The sequence below is a fragment of the Castor canadensis genome, chromosome 1 (assembly GCF_047511655.1).
Source record: "Castor canadensis chromosome 1, mCasCan1.hap1v2, whole genome shotgun sequence".
Classification (NCBI taxonomy): Eukaryota; Metazoa; Chordata; class Mammalia; order Rodentia; family Castoridae; genus Castor; species Castor canadensis.
Window position 1 is genome coordinate 156,405,760 of NC_133386.1, and position 23,057 is coordinate 156,428,816.

At 41.8% G+C, this 23,057-nt stretch overlaps 1 protein-coding gene across 1 annotated transcript; it reads left to right on the top strand.

The window, feature by feature from the left end:
- Window positions 1-8,938: 8,938 nt before the first annotated feature.
- Window positions 8,939-21,093, top strand: Ldha (lactate dehydrogenase A). The gene is made up of 8 exons (XM_020178833.2): window positions 8,939-9,097; window positions 11,588-11,737; window positions 13,623-13,740; window positions 15,477-15,650; window positions 16,103-16,276; window positions 17,026-17,143; window positions 19,702-19,825; window positions 20,388-21,093. The coding sequence occupies exons 2-8, from the start codon at window positions 11,612-11,614 to the stop codon at window positions 20,550-20,552; spliced, it is 999 nt and encodes a 332-aa protein (XP_020034422.1). The 5' UTR covers window positions 8,939-9,097; window positions 11,588-11,611; the 3' UTR covers window positions 20,553-21,093.
- The last annotated feature ends 1,964 nt before the right edge of the window (window positions 21,094-23,057 follow it).

Below are 23,057 nucleotides of genomic sequence, written 5' to 3' on the forward strand. Positions count from 1 at the left end.
CCCTAAAAAAAGTTTTAACCCTAGAACCACATAGCCTACCCTCAAGAATCATTTCCACCTAGGAGGGAAAGGGCTAGTTCCAAAAGAGGCCTTCCTAGCCTCCCACAACTCCTGTTGCATCTGAAATACTCCAGGGCAATCTAGCTGGACAGCCTCCTTAAGTGCAGGCTTGACTGCAGAGTATGTTGGGCCTGCTGCAAGAGCCAGCCTTCTTGGGGTCTGGGTGCAAGCTGTGGATCTAAGCAGGAAGGCAGGAAATTGCAGCCTCTAGTTACCATGGAGAGGCTGGCATCACAGCATGTGCCCATCTGTGATTGACAGCAGCCTCCCAAGGGAAATGGGAAGACGCATTTGGGTGCTTGAGAACCAGACCAGCTTGGGGAGGGGACAGTGTGGGACATCTTGAGCTTACAGATCTGAGGGCTGAGGCGGAAGCTGGGGCTGGCAACTTGCCACTAAAGTGGCCACCAGCTAACCCTGCAGCTTTAAAGGCTGGGCGTGGCCTCCTGCAGAGTAAGGAGCTGCCAACTCCAAGCAAGGGCTTCTGGAAGAGGCCTCAGTACAGTGGAAAAACCCAGTTGTCAGAGATTGGCAGGAGAGCCACACCCTAGGGTTGGGGAAAAGCCTAGACTTGTTGATTAGCAAGAGGAGAAAGCAGGAAACCAGGTGGGAGTTTCTGGTCCCTTAGTCACTACCACTGAAAAACTAAGGGAGCCAGGAGCACTTCTCTTCCCTTCTCTGCACCCTAGGCCCTCACTCTGTGAATAATGTCTGCTCTGTGGGCAGGGTAAGTGAAACAGAGGGTGAGGCGTGAGGGAGTCTGGAGGCTCCCAGTAAAGAAGTAAATGAGTCCCCTGGCCTCAATACCAATTCACAAATAACAAGAACAGGGTTTTGAGGAAAAAGAAATAAGGGTCCAGTGCTGGAGGCTCACGCCTCTAATCTTAGCTACTCAGGAGGCAGAAATCAGGAGGATCAGGATATGAAACCAGGCCAGGCAAACAGTTCGTAAGACCCTATCTTGAAAAAAACGGTCACAAAAAAAGGGGCTAGTGGAGTGCCTCAAGGTGTAGGCCCTGAGTTCAAACCTCAGTACTGAAAAAAAAAAGAGGAAATAAGGTTTATTATTCATGATGGTACTGGATTGCTATTCCCTGGGTTCATGTCCTGATGTAGTTGATGATTGAAAACGCCAGCCCAGGAGTTAAGAGTTAAAGCAAGCACAAAGTGTATTGAAAAGATAGCATAGCAAAACACCCTGACAGGTGGGACTCAGTGAGAGGACTAAGTCAAAGAAAGACTGAAGTACAGGAGATAATATAGGGCATTAATGGCTTAGGTCCAACTATTCTATATTTGTGATTGTTTGGCGCCTAGTCAATATCTCATTAAATCCGACCACCTGTCCACCCCTCTCCTTATCGAACTGGACATTCCAGGAGTGTCTGGTCAGCTCATCCTGGCCTTGGATGTTTGCCCAACTCGTGGTCTTAAGGCCTACTACCCACATTGTGCAGCTGCATCTTGTTACTATGGTGAGAGGCTTGTATTTCTCTGAGAAGCCCATTGTTTCCCATGCCTCTGTAGATGCCTGCTTTTAAAATGCCTCTCTCACCCAAAATGGAGTCACCTCTGTCACTGCTCACCTTACAATCAGATGAAGAGGAGCATGGGGATAGTCAACCTCCCAAAGCTCTTTCATCCCACTTCCATGAGAAAATGTCCACTTTTTAAAGGGGAGTTCATGGGCTCAGATTTTATTATAAAACTAACATCCTTCAATAGGTGCCAGCCTTGGTTCTCCCAGGTTACTGGTGCCACATCTCCAAATGTAACCTTGGTCTCTCCAGCATGGAAAGAGAGAGAGAGAGAGAAGAAGAGAGTGGAAAAAATGTCAGTTTGAATAAAAAGCACAGCAACCTAGCCAGCATGCAAGTTGGCCACACCAAAAGGTTGTTTTTATTTTATTTTTTTAGTCCTGGTTACATAAAGAAGGGCCAAGGCTGTGAGGACCTCCGGGCTTCCATCACTTCTGTGGCTAGCACTGGGAAATGAGCTAAGTTAAAATGTCCTTTGAAACTCCCTGACACTGCAAATGTTTATACAAAAGGCAGAGCTTGGCCCTGCTCACATGGGTCATGCAAGGCTAACACAGTGCTAGGCAAGAAGGAAGCTGACTAGACAGGGCCCTGAAGTACTCTGTGACCAGGTGAGCTGACTGGACCTCCCTGGCACCCTGGTTGACAAGGCTGGGCAGGACTGATCACCTTTGCCCTTGAATAGCCGAGAAACAAAGGGCTAACTGCTTTCTTGTTGGCAATAATGGCGCCGATAGGTTTCGGGTCTTATTGCACCCTTAAGCTTCCGTTTCCCCGGGTCACAGTCCTGCCTCAAGTCTAGCCTGAATCTTCCTTGTGCCCCAACCTCCAATCAGCATGAACCACAAGATCCTAACCAATCAGATCATGCTGAGTCTCACTGAGGGGTATTTAAGCCCCTTCTCTCTCTCTCTCTCTCTCTCTCTCTCTCTCTCTCCCTCCCCTCTCCCCTCTCCCCTCTCCCTTCTCCCTTCTCCCTTCTCCCCTCTCTCCCTCTCCCACCTGGCAATAAAGAATCTCTTGGCCAGATCAGTTCTCTCCACGTGGTCATTTTGGGGCCTACATTTCCAACAAAAATGATGTGCGTGGAAGCTTGGCTCACAAATTCAGAGCCTCCTTTGGATATAAGAACTTGAAGGGAGGCCAGGAGTTATGGTTTAAACCTGTAATCCTAGGTACTTGGAAATCAGGCTGAAGGCTACCCTGGGCAAAAAGTTGTCAAAATCCCATTTCAATCAATGGTTGTCATTCTTGTCATTCTTGTCATGAGGGAAATATAAATAGGAGGATCATGGTCAAGGCCAATCCCTGCATAAGGCAAGACCTGTGAAAAAGGGATGGCAGAGTGGCCAAGTGGTAAAACACCTGCCTAGCAAGAGTAAGGACTTGAGTTTAATTAAGAAGGAAGGAAGGAAGGAAGGAAGGAAGGAAGGAAGGAAGGAAGGAAGGAAGGAAGGAAGGAGGAGACCCTTTTTAGATCCTTTTATGTTTACAGTTGAGAATGCTGATGATACAGAGGGAATACAAAAGTCTCAGTGTCACCTGGGGACCCATGACCCTCTCCTTCAAGCTGCCCACTCATCTTTGTAAAATCATGTCCATCACTGTTCTTGCCACCCAAAATGTTAGAAAGAAAAGCTGTCACAGATTCCCATGGTCCTTCCCTGCTGTGATTAGGGACACTTTCTGCAAGGGGTTCCCACACTTGAACTGGAAGGGCCAGGATGCCCTTTGTAGCACTGGTTTCAGGGGTCCTCAGTTTGGAAGTCACTTATGTTTCTGGTCATAATTTTGCCTGGGAACCTAACTATAGTATATGAGGCTTGGGTCCCAGCTCCCCCAGCTCCCCCAGATCCTCCAGGGAAGGATGGAAAGAAAGGGGCACAGCTGTTACCTCTTTCTAGCATTAAGAAGATCCTGGGAGGGAAACCGGAGTTTCCCAGACAGGTTATCTTAGGAAATCAGGTGAGGAATGAACTTAGGAGGAAAGGACAAAAAGTCCAAGCCCAAAAGGAAAACAAGCAGCATCTAGTACTTGAGGATGAGCCTGGTCTGTATGGGCACAGGTGGGTGAGGAGGTGTCAGAGTCCCAGGAGATGTCACCAGGAGAGTTTGAGCTGTAAGGGTAGACTCTTCAGGCTTCACAGCCCATCCATCATCTGAGGGATGGATGGCTGGGGACCAGGGAGGAGTGTGTGTGACGCAAAGCAGCTTCTAAAGAGCAGGTGCCCCTCTCCTGCTAGAGAGAGGAACCTCTACTTTGGCACGTACACAGTGTGTCCTGGTGTGTCAAGGACAGACTGATGAGGTCGTCTGCATCTTGGGCACTGCAACTCTGGAAAGCCATCAATTTTGCAACCACAGAAAAGGTGAAAACAATCAGGCTGTCAGTGAGTGTTCAGAGGGGCTGTGGTACCGTGGGGCTGTGGAGGGCTGTGTCAGAAGTGTGTGTCCTATAACGGTGTGGCTGGAGCTGGAGCTCCTCTGCATATGTCATATGTGTATATTCTGTTCATTATCACAAAATAAGGTGCCTCCTTTCCACCACCTTGCTTTCATCCTATCCCTCTCTTTCTCCAAAAACTTCAGTGGCTTCTCCTGACCACCAAAAGCAAACAAAAAAACCATACCCAAATGTCTTAGGCTGGCATTTAAGGCTAAAGATTCCCCAGACATGCCTTGTATCTTCTGGTTTCAGTGCATTGCTTCATTCTATGTTCTCTGCTTTCTCAACATGAGCTTCACCAATTGAAGTCTTTTTCTAGAACCAGTTCAGATGCTGCCTCTTCCAGGAAGCCTTCTCTGATTTCCCTGACTAAATGCACTCTCTCTCCTCTGAATGCTACCTCTTGTGGTAGCCTTACAGTCTATCTTGTATTTTAACTATTGAGGGGGATGCTGTCAGTCTTCCCACTTTGGTCTCTGAAAGCTTATACATGTGTCTTTTTTTTTTTTTAATTTTGAGATAGGATCTTGCTATGTTGCATAGGCTGGTCCCGAGCTCATGAGCTCAAGCCATCTTCCCACCTCACCTCCTGAGTACCTGAAACTATAGGTGTGTGCCATCACTCCTAGCTGTCATCCATTTTTGTATCCTCAACAACTACCCTAGTGCCTTTATGTAAGAGGTATTTAATTCCAAATAAAATGTGTTAAACAATATGTTTGTGTTGGGATTTTGGAGGTGAAGGAGCTATTAGGAGCTTATAGTTTATTAGTGAGAGAAAAGGATGCACAGTTATAAGAATCAATTTAATGTGAAATCCAAGGAATTGAGCTGTGAATATGTGAGGCTCAGAGGGCCGGGGAGAGGACATTCAGGTGGAAGGCTGGAGATAGGACAGGGCAGGACACACTGGGGGGATGTGATGACTAGCTTTGAGACTGATATGCAGGAAGCACAAAGGACAATAGGAGATAAGGTTAGAGGGAGGGAACATAGGTCCTGGATCACAGAGGGCCTGATGTACCTGTCCAAGGACTTTGAATTTTATTCTGGAGACGACAAGGAACCATTGAATGGTTTTGAGGAAGGCTGTCACAAATAATAAAAGAATGACGCAGCACTGTGTTTTGGCCATTCTCTGGCCAGGCCCATTAAAAAAAAAATCTTACAGTGGTGTACCAGCCATTCTTTGAGGCCTGTCTGTCTCTGTGTTGACAGGGATTTTTGTCAACATTTGTAGGATTTTCCCTTTTAAAAGGGCCACATCCAAAGAATGCTTGGTCAGGTTGAAAAGTCAGTTCTACCCTCTGAAACAGTGTTTTCTGACCCATTCCACACTCTGCTTTGGCTTGAGTACAGAAGTTCTACTGCATGGGTTATATTAGTCAGGGTTCTCCAGAGAAATGGAACCAATAGCAGGTTTTATGTAAAGAGATGTATTTGTCAGGAATCGGCTCACAGAATTATGGAGGCTGAGAAGCCCTCATGATCTGTCATCTACAAACTGGAAAGCCAGTGGTGTAAATTCTCGTCCGAATCTGAAAACCTGAGAGCCAGGAGCACTGATGTCATAAGTCCCAGTTTAAGGGCAGAGGATTGCCAGTGTCACAGCTGAGGCAGGAAGGCAGAGACACCCATAGACACACACTGCTACTGTGCCTGAGACTGGCTTGAGCCTCCTGGGTAATTTCTTGCCCTATGCAGGAGATTGGGGTGTGATAACATCCTGGAGAGAGAAAATCATAAGCTTTGGTGTCAGTCAGTCCTGGGTTAAATTCCCAGCTAAAATCACATTATAGCTGGACAACCTTGGCAAACCCAGTAATCTCTCTGAGCCTTGGTTTGCTTATCTGGAAAATGGTACTAATTATCCCTACCCCAAAGAATTAAAGAGTATGAGTAATTCCTAAACTGCTGCCTGACATGTTAGCAGGTCCTCAGCAAATGGCATTTGTTTTATTTGTATGTGTGGAGTCAAATAGTGGCTGTTGTGCATTGGAAAAGCGAAGCTGTGCTTGGAGTGAGCTATTGTCAGGTGTTTTTGAAAGTGGAGTTTTGGACCCAAGGCCCAAACTCTTAGGCTTCTGCATGTCAGGTCTGGTGGCTCACCTCTACACATCAAACAAAGAAACATGGTGGAGCTGGACGTCAGTGGCTCACACCTATAATCCTAGCTACTCAGGAGGCAGAGATCAGAAGGACTGAAGGCAGCTCAGGCAAATGGTTTGTGAGACCCTATCTCAAAAAACCCTTCACAAAAATAGGGCTGGTGGAGTGGCTCAAGGTGAAGGCCATGAGTTCAAGCCCCAATACCACAAAATAACAAAATAAAGTAAAGAGATATGGTGGAGAGCAGAGAAAGGAGATTTGTTACATGGCCCACGACACACTGTGGGGAGAGGCAAAGTAAGCACTCAGCCCATCTTTAACTGTCTTTGCTTTAAATAGATAAAGAATTAGGGCAGGTGACAAAAGGTATGCATAACTAAGCAGTCCCAGTCACTAGTATGCCCTGGTTGGTCATTATCTCAGTCCTTGGTCTTCAAGGGTTCTGGAGAAGTTGTTATCACTACCATTACCTGAGGGGAATAATCTGGTCCAGACTGCAGCCTCATTATTATAGATAATTGTCCTCCTTTGGAGGGGTGGTCTGTCCTGAAGGGTTCTGCTGTTCCTTAGGAGTTTCAGTCCCTTGTCATAAAGAGGTCATCGATCATTCTTATTCTTCCTTGATTTCAAGGTGGCTGCAGAAGAGAATGACTCAGAGTAAAGGACAACAGGTACAAAATGGAGGCAGGGATGCCAAGCTTTTCTCCTGTGTTTAGTTAATTCATGGGTCCATGTAAAGAGTCAACTTTTCAAAAAAAAAGCAGTTTATGCACCTCATACACCTTGATTCAAGAATGAAGACTTGGTCTAGTGCGTTTTCACAGGTCATATCAGAGCTGCCCAGTCTCCAGGTGAAAATTCTCACCTCTCAGCCTGATTCCACTCTTGGCCTTCTGCCTGCACATTCTCAGCAGCTGTGGGTGTATCTGATAGGCAGGAAAAGCTTCCATGCCTTCTCTGGGCCCTGCATTTCTGGAGCTGGTGTTAATTTTCCCTTTGAAACCAAGAAACCCACAACTATGGATCTTTCTCAGGGTTGAACCCATGCTTAAAGTACAGGGAGAAAGTAGTCCCATCCATGTCCTAGAAGGGCTCACTGTATGATAGGAGAACAGAGTCCATGCCCTCTATTGCAAGTCTGTTTAAGGAATGTACAGACCAGTGTGAGGAGCAGAGAGGAGGGAGGTACCCACCTAGTGGGTATATGGATGGGTGGGTGTAAAGGAAAAAGCAAAGTTTTTCTCCTCTTACACTTACTCAGAACACTTCTGTGACCAGATGTGTGCATTTTTCCATACCAAGCAATTCTCCAGAGAACATCAGATGGATGTTCTATAATTCAGTTGTGACACTATCTACCTAGAGATAGCATCAGATTCCACAGGTTAAGGGCTCAGTCCCACAAGACTTACCCCCTACACACACTTCACACCTAATCACAATTAGTATGGTGTGATCTGTGCTTCTGACCATCTACTATAAACTGGGGTGTCCTTAACCCTCCACTTCTGGTTTGATCACTTGCTTGGATGGCAAAATAAATAACATTAAATTTTTTACGTATTTATTTATTGTGTGGTGGTGGGGATAGAACCCAGGGCCTTGTGCATACAGCCCAGTGCTCTACCACTATCATTGTAAAAGACAGGATACAGATGAACAGCCAAGTGAACAAACACATGGGGTATGGGAGAGAGAGCAAAGACCTTCCACGCCCTCTCTGGATGCTACAGTACCCTCTGAGCACTTACAATATTCAGCAACAGGAAGCACATGAAATGTTCAAGAGTTTTTCTAGAGCTCAATCTCTACCCTCTACTTCCTTTCCTGGAGGTTGGTGAGTGGAACTGAAAGTTACAACCCTCTATTTGCTTGGTCTTTCCTATCACTAAGGAAATTCCAAGGGTTTACCAAACATATTACATATTATACCTTAGTGGGAGAATACCATAGCTGAAAGGAGAAGCTAAAAGAACTAGCAATGAGTAAAGGTGCATAGGTGTAGGTAGGTAATTTGCTTGTATGTGTGGCAGTACTGGGGTTTGAACTCGACCTCATACTTGCTACGCAGACTACCACTTGAGCCACTTCACCAGCCCTTTTTTTGTGCTGACCTAAACCACAATCCTCCTGATCTCTGCCTCCCAAGTACTAGGATTGCAGCTGCTAGTCAGGCTGAAAATATGTTTAAAAGCCAAAAAGCTGAACTCAGAAGTAGAGGATAGAATGGCAGTTAGGGGCTAGGGAGGAGGTGATGGAGAGATGTTAAAACAAAATGCTGCCCTTATAGCTCTTGAGTGTGGCTAGAACACCATATGCCTGTGAGGTACAGTGGTAGGGAGTGCAGTCATGGATGGCATGACCTCACCTGAGAGGCCATGGCTCCTCTATGAGTTTGGGACTTGGAAGCTAAGCAGCAGGGGGAAAGGAGCATCAGAATGACTGACCATAAGACTGGACAGTCTGATGCTGTGCTAGGTATTTTCTTTTTCTCATTCAACAAAATAGTTATCGAATGCCTATTACGTGCCAGAAGCTGTTCCCTGCACTGGGAAATAGCAATGAAGAAACAGGCTAGGGGTTTCCTGTGAGTAACCTCCACATTTTACGAAAGGGGACACTGAAGGCCTGCCGGATTTGGGCTCACGGCTCTGGCCCAGGCCTCTGCGGCTGGAGGGCAGCATAGCTTTGGGCATTCCCTTAGATGTCCGGGCGCACGTGGGCCTGCCTGCTGCGCTGCCATCCGGCTGCGCGCGCCTCTCCACTCCCCAGCCCAGCCCACACGTGGGTTCCCGCACGTCCGCCTGGCTCTTGTCCTGACGTCAGCCTCGCAGTTCCATTTAAGGCCCCTCCCGCGTCCACTTCTGAGTGCTGGAGCGGTTGCCGCCGAGTCCGGATCCTAATCTGCTGCGTGTGCCCGACGCCCGCCCATCGTGCATTCCCGGTATGGTCAGGCTCCGCGTGCACTGTGGCCGAAGGGGAGGGAGAGCAAACTGCTTGTGGCTCCGCTGGCCGGGCGCTGCCCGCAAAGGGGTCCCTGCTTCCGGGGGTTGTAGGCGCCGTTTCACAGATGCAGAGTTTGCAGACCTGGGCGGTGGCCCACCACGCGTGGGATCGGAGCCCTCTGCGCTCGGCTCTTGCTCTAAGTGGCGTTCGTGGCCTCTGGCCGTGCTAGGGGACTGAGCTGGCGGCCCCACCCAACCTGGGGTAGAAAGCCTGGGTGGATGCGGAAGGACTAGATGAGCAGGTCTGAAGGGAGGGGGACATCTCAGGGCTCCAAATCCTCGAACCGCGCAAAACTTGAGGTACGGTTACCGGAGCCCATGGGGCTGAAAAAGCCTCACTCAGCAGATAACGGGGCGGGTTCTTGGAAGCCGGAAAGCCGCCAAGCCGCGCGGTTTGCATTTTTTTCCCTGGGACCCTGGAGAGGTTGGCTTCACGTGAACGGCTGCTGCCTGCAAAATTATAGGACGCTTTTTGTATAAGTGACGTTTATTAAGAAGTTCCTGGGCTTTCCAAAGGTGAAGCAAGCACAGTAGGATCGTCCCTTACGTGCTGTCTTTTGGAGAAATATGGAAGCCTAAAGCTAAGAGAGGGTTAGGGTCTCTCAGGTCACACGGAGTGGGTGGGCAGAGGTAGGTGCTTTCACCACAAGACGCACCCTCACCCCTACATTGAAGGGGATCCCGGGGCTGAGGTTTGGTGAAGCCGGTTCTCTGTAGCGAGAACCCTTCCCTTCCTCCAGACAGCCTGCAGAAACCTTACAAGACTGTCTAGAAATAGCAGTGATTTGTAAGGAGAGACTCAATTCCAGGTTGGTGACTGGGCTGCTTGCCTGGAGGTCCTCTCGGATATTTTTACTCTTTGGAACCATGTCAAAACTAGACACTTTGCTTTGGGGGTGCAACCAGTGATATTCCTTCCAGTGAGTGCAGTGCAGAGTCGGATGAGCAGAGTTGGAGGCCCGTCCCCTCCTCCTTCCCCCACCCCTCAAAAATTCGAGAGTTCCACCCAATATCTGTTAACTTTCGGCTTCAGGCCCTCTGCATCCTTTTTCTGCACTTCCTGTTACGACAAAATTTCCTCATGTTGGGCCTCATGCCTATGCAACAAGAAGTACTGCAGAAGCCACACCAGGCCTGCATTGTGATTGAAGTCTGGAGACCCGCCAGGCCGGCTTCACGATGCTCGCATGTGCTTCGGGGCACTAGTAAAGTCTAAAGTCTGGCCCACAGAGCCCGATCGCTACTGGTTGTCTCTAATCTAGAGCGGACGGAACATCGTCCAGTCTGGCGGAGTGCCTCTTAAAGACCAGAGGCCACTAGACTGCTCTGTTCAACCCCTACCCCGCTAGGCGGAGCATAAAACTGGCTCCTGGAAGCTGTGGGTTAGAATGCGCATGCGTAGACCTCAGAGCACGTTGTTTCACATTGGGATCTTGTGGCCGTTAGTGGCGCTTTCTGTGCTTAGTTTTAGTCCTTATGTGAGGGGCTTGGCACTGTACTTGCTGTAGGGTCCTGAGTGACCGTAGGAGAGTGGTACACAGTGATCTTGTCTAAGGAGAAGCTAGACTCTTTTGGGGTTAGCAGCCAAGATGAGTGAGCCCTCAGGAAGCTATACTTACACTGAAACATCAGTATTATTTTTCCATGCCAAGGTGAGGTCTTACATACCACGATTCTAGCCAGACCAGACCCTGGCATTATTCCTCTAAACGAGTTTGGACACCTTTTGGGTTTTTTTCTTCCACTCTGTTATCGTGACTTTTAGTGGCAAGTGTTCAAAAGAAAGTAAAATAAGCCTTTTATTCATTTTAAACATTTTATTAGCATATACTAGTTGTATAGGTGGGTTTCTTTGATTATATTGACCTCCCTTCATCATTCCTCATCTCCCCTTCCTCCTTCTTACAAATTTGAACAGGTTTCATTGTTCTATTTTCATGCAAGTGTACAAAATACATGAACATATTCACCCTCTTTCACCTCAGTTCCCCTCCCACCCCCTCTAGTACTGATTCCTGGTCAGGACCTGTTTCACATTCTTGACTTTCGTTTTTTTAGTGTATATTAATTGTTCAAAGGGGTTTTACTGTGTAATTTCATACATGCATATATTGTACTTTAATCAGATTAATCCCCTTTATTATTATATTTCTCTATCCCACCTGTCTCCCTAATACTCAACAGCTTTCAGTGTGGTTTGTTATGCTATTTTCATACACAGATGCAACGTATATTTACACTTTTATTCTCTTTCTCCCCTGCCTCCCCTTGGTCTCCTCAAACCCTCAAACAGTTATACTATTACAAACGTGTTTTTATATACATATATATGTATGTATATTTGTTAAAATAAGCTTTTAAAAAGAATAACTCTTGGTAAATGAACATTAAAGAGGATGCAGTGACACTGAATGTTTTTGCTCCTATAGAGTCCTTTTGGTTCCAAGTCCAGGATGGCAAGCCTCAAGGATCAGCTGATTGTGAATCTTCTTAAGGAGGAGCAGGTCCCCCAGAATAAGATTACAGTTGTTGGGGTTGGTGCTGTTGGCATGGCCTGTGCCATCAGTATCTTAATGAAGGTAAGTGAGAGCTCCCACTCTGGAAGCCCATACATTAGCCCCACCTTTCCCCCTCCCCAAAAACTGCCTTATCACACTGTATATAAAAATATTTAGGTTCATGCATTCATTCAGAAAACTTTATGTGAAACAACATTTTGAAGTATGGTATTACACCAAAAAGGTTATGTGAAATAAAAAGTATCAAAAGTTATCAGAGTAGACAGTTCCTAAAATTTGCTGTACTATATTAGTTCTACCAATGAGAAGAGTCTATGCCTTTAAATGAGCCAAAACTCTTTTAAAAGTAATTTTTAATTGAAAATAACATGTACATGTGATACAATTTAAATCATGTAAAGAATTTTAAGCCTTATTCCCATCCAAACTCTATTTTTTTCCTCTGCCCCTGCATAACAATCTATCAATTATGTAGCTAAACTTTATTTTTTTTTTGTAGCTAAACTTTAATTAGAAAAAGAGAACTTGTGAATATAAAACTTTTTACAGTATTCAAATCTGGTTTACATATTTATATATAATATATAGTATATTTATAGTATACATATATAGTATATATATAGTAGTATATATATACTATATATGTAGTTTATATATATATGTAAACTAAGGCAGATTTATTACTCATTTATTTGTAGACAAGGTCTCAGTATGTACTGCAATCTGGTCTCAAACTCATGATCCTTTTGCCTTAGCCTCCTGAGTACTGGGATTACAGGTGTGTACCACCATGTCCAGCTAAGGCAGCTTTCCATATTAAAATATTTTAAGTTTAGATTTAAAATTCCTAACAATAGCAAAATATCAAATTCTGTGTTCTGAACAGAAATGAATTAAAGTGAGAAGGAACTGATGGCAGAAGTGAGTACTGTAGAAATCTAATAACAACACAGCTTGTTCTTTATGTATTATACTTCTTTCTTATCCACTGGATCAGAAATCTGATGCTGTCTTCCCACATGTATGAACCACCATGGTCTTTTTGTCTCTGGTCTCTGACTCAGGTGTGGGTAAGAAGAATATCTAATAGGCTGGGTGCCAGTGTCTCATGCCTGTAATCCTAGCTACTCAGGAGGCAGAGATCAGGAGGATCTTGACTTCGAAGCCAGCTGGGGCACATAGTTCAAGAGATCTTATCTTGAAAAAACCCATCACAAAAAAGGGCTGATGAAGTGGCTAAAGGTGTAGACCCTGAGTTCAAGCCCCATACTGCCAAAAGAAAGAAAAAGTAGAGCACTGACCAGATCATTCATTTTACTATAGTTGGTTTTGGGGGTAAATCTGCAGATAAGATAACCTTTGTGGTAATTACTGACCATATTTCATTTGTATTAAAGCTATTGTTGGTGCTCCTGCTCCAACTTAAAGGTTCTATTGGAAGGATATTCTTCACCCATATTAGGCAATGCACAAGTCTTAGCTATACAAAACTGTTAGTATTGGTTTGTTTGTGGAAAATAACAAGAGAATGATCCAGACTATTGCTTTTTAATTCCAAAGTTTTGATACTGTTTGACAGCACCTATTTAATGAATACCAACCTAAAACTGACGTGTAAAACTGAGTTTGACAAAGTAAATAAAGCAGTTTTGCACACTTGGAAGTTATTTTGACTATTGCCAATCAGTATTCTGTTTTCACACCAGCAGTGGGAGTGGAAGAACTCCTGTAGAAGTTGTTCCAGTGGGAACATAGGGCTGGAAAGAGGATCAGTGCTATGTAGGGGGCCATCTGTGAATCTGCTTTTTAAATGGTGGCCTATCTCTAGTTTGAAGTGTATCCTGATACTAATACTGATACCAAAGTAGCAGATCTCTTGCATAGGTTTCTAAAAAATCTAGAAATAGCAATTTCTCATTTAACTAAAATTTTTTATGTCTTTTAGGACTTGGCAGATGAACTTGCTCTTGTTGATGTCATAGAAGACAAACTGAAGGGAGAGATGATGGATCTCCAACATGGCAGTCTTTTCCTTAGAACACCAAAGATTGTCTCTGGCAAAGGTTGATTTCAACAAGTTTTTATTATAGTCCATGCTAGATCTAAATTCTTTATCAAATTGAAATCCTAGCTCTTCACAGATTTTCTTTTTCATACAGAATAGGAGTGCCTTGGAATAATTTTGCCTTGGTACCTATGAATATCAAAGTTTCAATTTCTAGTAAATGGTTTTAAAGGGGCATCCAATTTGTCTGTGATGTGGAAACCTTCTGAAATAGAATGCAATGAGGAAAGCTCCAAAACTTAGGTCCATATTTGACCACATTGTTTCAAATACTTTTTTTGTGTGTGGCTGGTAATGGGTTCCAACCCAGGTCCTGCATGAGCTAATAAGCAAGTGCTCTTCTGCTGAGCTATATTACCAGCCTTGATTTTTTTTTTAATTTTTATTTTATTCATATGTGCATACAATGTTTGGGTCATTTCTCCCCCCTTCCCCCCACCCCCTCCCTTACTCCCACACCCCCTCCCTCTCCCCTCCACCCCCTCGCTACCAGGCAGAAACTGTTTTGCCCTTATCTCTAATTTTGTTGAAGAGAGTATAAGCAATAATAGGAAGGAACAAGGGTTTTTGCTAGTTGAGATAAGGATAGCTTTACTGGGAGTTTACTTGCATTGCTTTCCTGTGCATGTGTGTTACCTTCTAAGTTAATTCTTCTTGAACTAACCTTTTCTCTAGTTCCTGGTCCCCTTCTCCTATTGGCCTCAGTTGCTTTAAAGTATCTGCTTTTGTTTCTCTGCATTGAGGGCAACAAATGCTATCTAGTTTTTTAGGTGTCTTACCTATCTTCATACCTCCCTTGTGTGCTCTCGCTTTATCATGTGATCAAAGTCTAATCCCTTTGTTGTGTTTGCCCTTGATCTAATGTGTGCATATGAGGGAGAACATAGGATTTTTGGTCTTTTGGGCCAGGCTAACCTCACTAAGAATGATGTTCTCCAATTCCATCCATTTATCTGTGAATGATAACATTTCATTCTTCTTCATGGCTGCATAAAATTCCATTGTGTATAGATACCACATGTTCTTAATCCATTCGTCAGTGGTGGGGCATCTTGGCTATTTCCATAACTTGGCTATTGTGAACAGTACCAGCCTTGCTTTAAATCTTTAAATGTTCTTACCTCTCTATTCCCCTTCCTTTCATACACTAACACATGTTTGAGAAAAGGGTAACTAAGCCTGTTTCACAGATTTTCTTGGCTTTGCCTTTTCACAGTTAAGTAGCACCAAGTGGAACTGAAAGTCTTTGGCTTCTTACATGATAGGCAGCTTCCTGGGTCAAGTGTCCTGTGCCACAGGGTATCAAGAAGAGAGAGAGAGGAAAGAATTGCTTGTCTCTTGGTAACAACTAAGTAGCTAAGTAAAAATAGGAGTAGGAAATGTATGACCTTTGAGCTTAGGTAGAAAAAAATTGGAGCATCTATAAGAATTTTATATGAGAATTAAACAAATTTGATTCCTTCCAATCCTCCCAATTACAATTAAATAAAGTTAAAGTGTGACTAAAAACAACATTATAAGGAAGGCATTGACATACTCCCTCCACGTAAGGGGATACAATTATAAAACTCCAAAAACCAAAGGAAAGGTCTAGGAGGCATAGTCATTTATCTGCCACATACACAAAATCTGTATGTGACTGTCCACAAAAGACATTTATCGAACAAATTTTTGCTGGCTCGATAAAAGTTCTCTTAAAGGCCTTAACCTAATTATCGTTTCCTTTTTCTCTAGACTACAGTGTGACTGCAAACTCCAAGCTGGTTATTATCACAGCAGGGGCACGTCAGCAAGAGGGAGAAAGTCGTCTTAATTTGGTCCAGCGTAATGTGAACATCTTTAAGTTCATCATTCCTAATGTTGTGAAGTACAGCCCAAACTGCAAATTGCTTATTGTTTCCAATCCAGGTGAGTTTTCACTACAAGAAAACAGTCAAGCCACAGTAAAACTGATAGTATATGTTATAGTCTGTATATACATGTACACTGATTAATTTCTTATGTTTCATTTCCCTCCTGAGAGTAGATTTGTGTTTTAAAAAAATATTTAACTTAAAAATTAAAGGAACATAATAGTTCTGAACATAGTTGGAATTTAAAAATAGTTACTTACCCAAGATCTTGGGTAAGAAGTAAGTTTCTGAATAATCATATTCTCTTAATTGGTGGGCAATTTATTTTCACAAAATAATACTTCTTGAATAGTTGATGGACTTGAGATAACTAGTACAGAAATTTAAAAATATTAACAAAAATACTGACTAGTCATGAATCATATCAAAATCCATACAAAAACATATCTTGAGAGCCAGTTGTATATTGAGTCACTTAGTATCTTTGCCTAATTATTTTCTACATAGTGGATATCTTGACCTATGTGGCTTGGAAGATAAGTGGCTTTCCCAAAAACCGTGTTATTGGAAGTGGATGTAATCTGGATTCAGCCCGGTTCCGTTACCTGATGGGGGAAAGGCTGGGAGTTCACCCATTAAGCTGTCATGGATGGGTCCTTGGGGAGCATGGAGACTCTAGTGGTAAGCATAACTTATTTTTGCTTTTTGTTGCCAAAGGAGTTTGTAAAAATTTTCCAGCTATTTCATTATCAAATTAGAGCCTAGTTCAATTATCCACTAAGTTGGATAGAATGGTTTCCTGGAATCTACCATTTGTATAATTATAAACTAAGGATTGTTCAGATTTTAGTCATTTTATGGCAAGGAAGATAGGAAATTAATTACATTTCAAGGAAAGTAAGTAAATAACTATGGACATGTTACTTATTTTGGTGCTGGGTGGTGAACCCCCAGGCCTTGTGTATGCTAAGCACACACAATACCATGGTGTTGTATCCCCAGCCCCAGGATATGTTAAAACCTCAGTTCTATCAGAGTTGTTTATACTTGACTTGATCTGCTACACCCTGAAAAAGTCATGCAGCCTAAATGGAGTGCATGAAAACATTCTGTTATTGTCACACTGAAAGATATTACATTTTGTATAGAGTTCTCAGAGTTCCCTATGCCAAGAAAATTCTCAATGTTCATAATCCCTGATGTCTTTATATGTTAGATGTAAATGGACTAAACATTTCCACAGATAAGAAAAACAAGTTAGAATGCATAATTCCTAACTAAATGAAAATCTAAAATCTAACACTAAGGACATTAGCAGTCTTGACCCTCTACTAAAAGTGGGTAACCTTCCTCTGCAGGTAAGAGAATTAAAATTATCACAATTACTATTGGTGCATGGAAATAAATATATTATGTACTATTTCTTTTAGTGCCTGTATGGAGTGGAGTGAATGTTGCTGGTGTCTCCCTGAAGAATCTGCACCCAGATTTAGGCACTGATGCAGATAAGGAACAGTGGAAAGCGGTTCATAAACAGGTGGTTGACAGGTAATAGATTTCACAATTTAACAACATGGAAGATTAAAATTATTTTTATCTAAAAGATTAAGATTTTAATAGCATTTGCAATTGAGTACTTTTTGTTAGAGAGAAAACTTTTTTTTAAAGCTTTGTTTAAAATCCTAATATAAATGAACCAAGCCTTGTATGCACATATGAATAATAAAAGAAAAATGAAGAAAAAAAAAGGAATAAACATAACAAAAATAAATAAATAAATAAAATCCTAATATAAAAACCAAAAGAAAAGATTGGCTAAAAAAACAATACACCAACCAGCAATGTTGTAATTAAGAGGCAAACCCATAGGGAGAGGCATATAAGAGATCAACCTAACTGAGGTATTCCAGCTGATATTATACAATAATGATGAGTAGTGTACATGCCTCAAAGACCCAGGATTTAGTTCTAGCTGTGTTGGGTAAGCAAACATCTTGCAAAACTGGAAGAGTAATCCAAATCTTGTTTATCTCCTGGGGAAATGCTATAAAGCTCACATGAAACCATGTGCAGAAATGCATCTTATCAACTAAAAAAATGTTATAAAATGATAGTTACAAAGCTAACAGTGAAGACTGGGGAAACAAAACAATAGCACCAAAAGTTGGCATAATGTGGAGATACTGGATCACTTATACACTGTTGGTAGGAATCCAATATGGTACCCTAGGTTGGCAGTTCCTTTAAAACTAAAAATGGATTTATCAGAAACTGCAGATAATGGATTTCAGAGAAATAAAGCACATAAATTAGTAAAAATATGAAAAGTTAATGGTAAAGTATCTTTTTTTTAATGCCATAATTCTTTAAAGTCTGATAAATCAACACTTTTCAGCATTTTGGCAAAGATAAAGTAGTCTGATAAATCTTCCTTTGCCTATATTATAAACTATTAACATAATCAAGTTGGGTTAAGTCTACCCTACTGAAGGATAGTGTTTACCTCAACAACATATGTGATTCATCTGCTTGAGACTTAAGATCTTTTATTTATTTTATCTTATTTATTTTGGTAGTACTTGGGGTTGAACTCTGGGCCTCCTGCTTGCTAGACAGGTGCTCTACCATTTGACCCATGCACCCTAGATCTTTTTGTTTTGGATTATTATTTTTTTTCGGGGGGGGGGAGGTGGGACTGGGGTTTGAACCCAGGGCTTTGCTCTTGCTAAGCAGACACTTGACTGCTTGAGCCATACCACCAACCCTACTTTGATTATTTTTGAGATAGACCTGCCTGAACTGTGATCCTCCTATTTATGCTTCCCAGGCAGCTGGAATGCCAGGAGCATACTACCATTCCCCATTTTTTTTCTGTTGAACTTTTTTCATGAACTGTTTTGCCTGGATTGGCTTCAAACTGAGGTCCTCACGATCTCTGCCTCCCACCTGTGCCCAGCATGAAGTAAGATCTTTTAAATCAAAGTTTATATTAACATCACACATGCTAAGCAGGCAATCTTACCACTTGACCTGCACCACTGACCCTTAAGTGTGTACTTTTGTTTTTGAGATAGGGTCTTGCTAACTTTGCCCAGACTGGCTTCAAACTCACAATCCTCCTGCCTCTGACTTTGGAATAGCTGGGATTTGTAGGCATGAACCACCTAGCCCACCTCCCCTATTACACTCTTTATGAACAGAAACACAGCTAGCTTGTTTATTCAGATAATAAAAGTTATAAGCAAGGTCTAGGTTCACAGTGGTACTGAAAAAATAATCACTATTAGAAATAGTTGAAATAGGGAAGGCTTCAACTTTCAACTTGGTGGCATTATTTTATAAACTTGTCATATGTGGACATCAGGTCTATAAAACTGAAAAATAACTCATAATCCTTGGTTCATGATATTTTCATGATTGGTCTCGTTATGTAGTCCAGGCTGGCCTCAACTTATGATCCTCCTGCCTTAGTCTCCTGAGTACTGGGATTACATGCATGAACCACTCTGCCCAGCTCTGGGTTTATTTTTCATTTTATTTTATGGTAAAAATAAATTAACTGAGGCCTACTACACCTTGAGCCACTCCACCAGCCCTTTTTTCGTGATTTTTTTTCAAGATAGGGTCTCATAAACTATTTGCTAGGGGCTGGCTTCAAACCTAGATCCTTCTGATCTCTGCCTCCTGAGTAGCTAGGATTACAGGTGTGAGTCACTGGTACCTGGCTCTGGGTTTACTTTTTAAAATTCAGTGTTGTGCTTTTTTTTTTTCTGTGCTGCTACCACTCTTATTGTATTTCTAAGAATCACCAATTTTGTTGTAGGTAGCTACACTTAATTGTTTTGAGTTATGTAATATTCCTTACATGAATACAAAACAATTCATCCCTTCTGTTGAAGATCACTGGACTCACTATCTTATTTTGCTATTACTAATAGTATTGTTGTGAATATTTCTCTTTTGTAATGTCTTGGTGTTCATGTGCAAGGGTTACTGCTACATATATAATGCAACATGAATTCAGGGAAAGCTTGGTTTTTCTGTATTTTCCCTCCATGCTTTTTTCTGTCCTTGCTCACCCTTTCCTATCCTTATCTATTCTACAGTGCTTATGAGGTGATCAAACTGAAAGGCTATACATCCTGGGCCATTGGACTGTCTGTGGCAGATTTGGCAGAAAGTATAATGAAGAACCTTAGGAGGGTGCATCCAATTTCCACCATGATTAAGGTAGGTTTGTGTAGTGATAATATGTATTCCAATGCTTTTTTCCCTGGTTTTTTAAAGAAAAGATTCTTCTGAGAAAGTCGTTAGATTAATGGAAGTCCACAATCACTGATTGAAATGAAATAGATTAAATGCACTCACAACTTTCTCTGTTAGAAATAAATGATTGACCCATAGGATTCATCTCCACTAGGACTATTTAGCATATAGTTACGTGATTATTTTATTCAGAAACTCTCATTGAGTTATGTTGAGGTAGGTGGAAGACTGTAACACAGATTTTTTATTGGGAAAAACAGAAATCACAGTTATCACACTGTTATACAATAAAAACTGGAACGTACTATGTATAATGGTAATAATTAAGGGTTTCTTTTAGAATGGACATCTTACTGCCAATTTAATGACTTCCTTTGACCTTGTTCATTGCATCATATCCTATTATCAGGAAACGATTTTCTTCTTACCAAGTTGTACCAAATAAGCTTCATAATTATAGAGAATATAAATCTTGGGAAACCCAGAATGTACAGACAATGTAAAATGTTTTTCATTTTGTTTTCAGGGTCTCTATGGAATACAGGAAGATGTCTTCCTTAGTGTTCCTTGTATCTTGGGACAGAATGGAATCTCAGATGTTGTGAAGGTGACTCTGACTCCTGAGGAAGAGGCTCGTTTGAAGAAGAGTGCAGATACACTTTGGGGGATCCAAAAAGAGCTGCAATTTTAAAGTCTTCCAATGTACCACTTCACTGTTTAGGCTATGATGGGATTTTAGTTGGAGGTTATGCATGTTGTCCCTTACATCTGATCTGTGATTAAAGCAGTAGTATTAAGATAACCTGGGAAAAGCATCACTTTCCTAAAGTTATAAATACAATTGGTTCATAAAACCCTGTATCCTGATGCTGGATGGTACTTACCTTGTGTAGTCGTAAACTGCTTAGTGAAAAATAGTTCCACTTTCTCTGAGATACCACTGCCAGTGCTGTACAGGCTCTAGTTGTCCTTCGAACCAGATGTGTTACTGTGTGCTATAGAACTTCAGCAAATGCCTACTCCAACATTTTCTCCAACCATACATCCTGGAATCCATTGTATAAATCCATTATTGCATGTCTTGTGCATAACTGTTCTAAAGGATCTTATTTTGTGTATTATATGTATCAGTGTATATTATCGTATAATGTAAAAAGAAAATCTACATATGAACAGTACAACCATCTTAAATGTCATACGAACTAAAACACCAAATAAACCTTGAACAGTGACTACTGTGATTACTCTGTTAACTTATGAAGATTTAAAGTCATGAAGCTATTTTTTACATTAGTTTATTTGGGTATATTAAGTTCTTCTTGGATGACCCTTCAATGACTTTTTTTTTTAAGTAGGGTACTATTTACTAAAGAGCAGATTATGGTTTGATAATGAATTTATATATTAAGGGTATAACTAGATGAACTGGGTTGTTCTGATATTTCCATTATAATCAAGCTTTTAATATATTAAACTCAAGGTATATACTTGATGTTAATTCTAATCATAATCAGTACCCTAAAATTCATGTAGGTATTGTTTTATACATGAGTGTAAATACTTCAAACTGAACATAAGCAGTGGTATTTTGTCACTATATTGGACACTTTTTTTTTTTTTGATAGTACTGAGGTTTGAACTCAGGGCCTCACAATTGCTAGGCAGGCACTCTACCACTTGAGACACTCCACTAACCCTTTTTTGTGTCACATACTTCTGAGATAGGATCTAACAGACTATTTGCCTGGGCTGGCATCAAGCCTCAAATCCTGATTTCTGCCTTGTGAGCAGCTAGGATTGCAGGTGTGATCCCTGCACCCAGCAATGGGACATATTTTTGAGGTTCTTTGACATTGGGAGGTAACGATGCCTAACATAGTTTTTTCTTTTTCCTAGAAAACATGTTTATCAATTTTTGTATGTATGGTAGTGGAGTTTGAACTCAGGGCCTTGCACTTGCAAAGAAAATACTCTTATCACTTGAGCCACCCCTTACTCCATATAGCCTTTTGGCTTTAGTTTACTTTTTAGAGTCTTTCACTTTTGCCTTGGGCCAGCCTTAGTCTGGCATTCCTACCTCCATGTACTGTGTAACTGGGATTACAGCTGTGCCCCACCACACCCACCTTTTTTTTTGAGATAGGGTCTGGTGATTTGTTCAGGTTGGCCTCAAATTATGATCCTCCTATCTTTACCTCCAGAGTAGCTGGGGTTACAGATGTGAACACTCCACTCAGATCCTATCTATTTTTAAATAAGTGGTGAAGCTCCTGTTCAAGGAACAATGCTTAACAATTCTAACCCAAGTAGCCCTGGTGGTGCATAACTCAGTAGTTTTCCTCTGAATTCCTTCAAAATGTTTCTGTGACTGACTTTTACCCAGATCTAAAAATGACAGAAATTTACTTTAATAACCTTATCGTCATCATTCCTGCTTCCAGGATCTTTTTCCAAAGTCTTCTTCCACAGAGCTAGTCAAGAGAAGGAAAATTAGGGGTCTTTCCACTCAAATATGAAAAGACAGGATTGGTCAAGGTGGTCTTGACAATTAACTATTATAATTGAACTTGCTATCCTATAGGCTTAACTTTAAAAAAAACAAGGCTTGTTAAGGTAATTTACATTACATACAATATAGGTGTATGTTTCTGTGAATTTTTTTCTTTTTTCCCCCTCCCTCACTTCTGTGAATTTAATGCTCCCAGAAGAAACCAGTACTAGCAATGAACAATGTAACCTATTATTCAAGTGCCACATCATGCCCATGAACTTCTGTAAATTTTGAAGTGCCTTCAGTCTTTTTTGGAAAAAAATGGTACTAACATTTATTTTTAATTTCTTATTTGATATAATAAATTAGTTGACATTACTAAATATTAAGAAATACATTTATTCAATTACTCTCTGATAAATTTAGATTTAATCTTGTAAAGCTTTGTTACTTTGGCATAGTAAGTATTCCTGGTTCACTTCAGACCGTCCTGCCCCAGGCAAGAAATAGTCCAACTCTGTAAGCAGTTCTTTTCTGTCTTAGTAACAATGGGGAGTGGATTAAACAGGCCCTAGACCTACCTTCTCATATTGACCATAATCAAGTAAAGTACTAAGCAAGCCTGGAGGCATGAACAGTTATTTTTCTTTACCTAGTAGTCTGGTCACTACCAAGATGATACCTCTTTTTGCTACCAGGGGCATG

Coding starts and splice junctions, on each gene's coding strand:
- Ldha (XM_020178833.2), top strand. CDS start 11,612: ATGGCAAGCCTCAAGGATCAGCTGATTGTGAATCTTCTTAAGGAGGAG. Junction 11,738..13,622: donor CCATCAGTATCTTAATGAAG/GTAAGTGAGAGC, acceptor TATGTCTTTTAG/GACTTGGCAGATGAACTTGC. Junction 17,144..19,701: donor CATAAACAGGTGGTTGACAG/GTAATAGATTTC, acceptor TCTATTCTACAG/TGCTTATGAGGTGATCAAAC.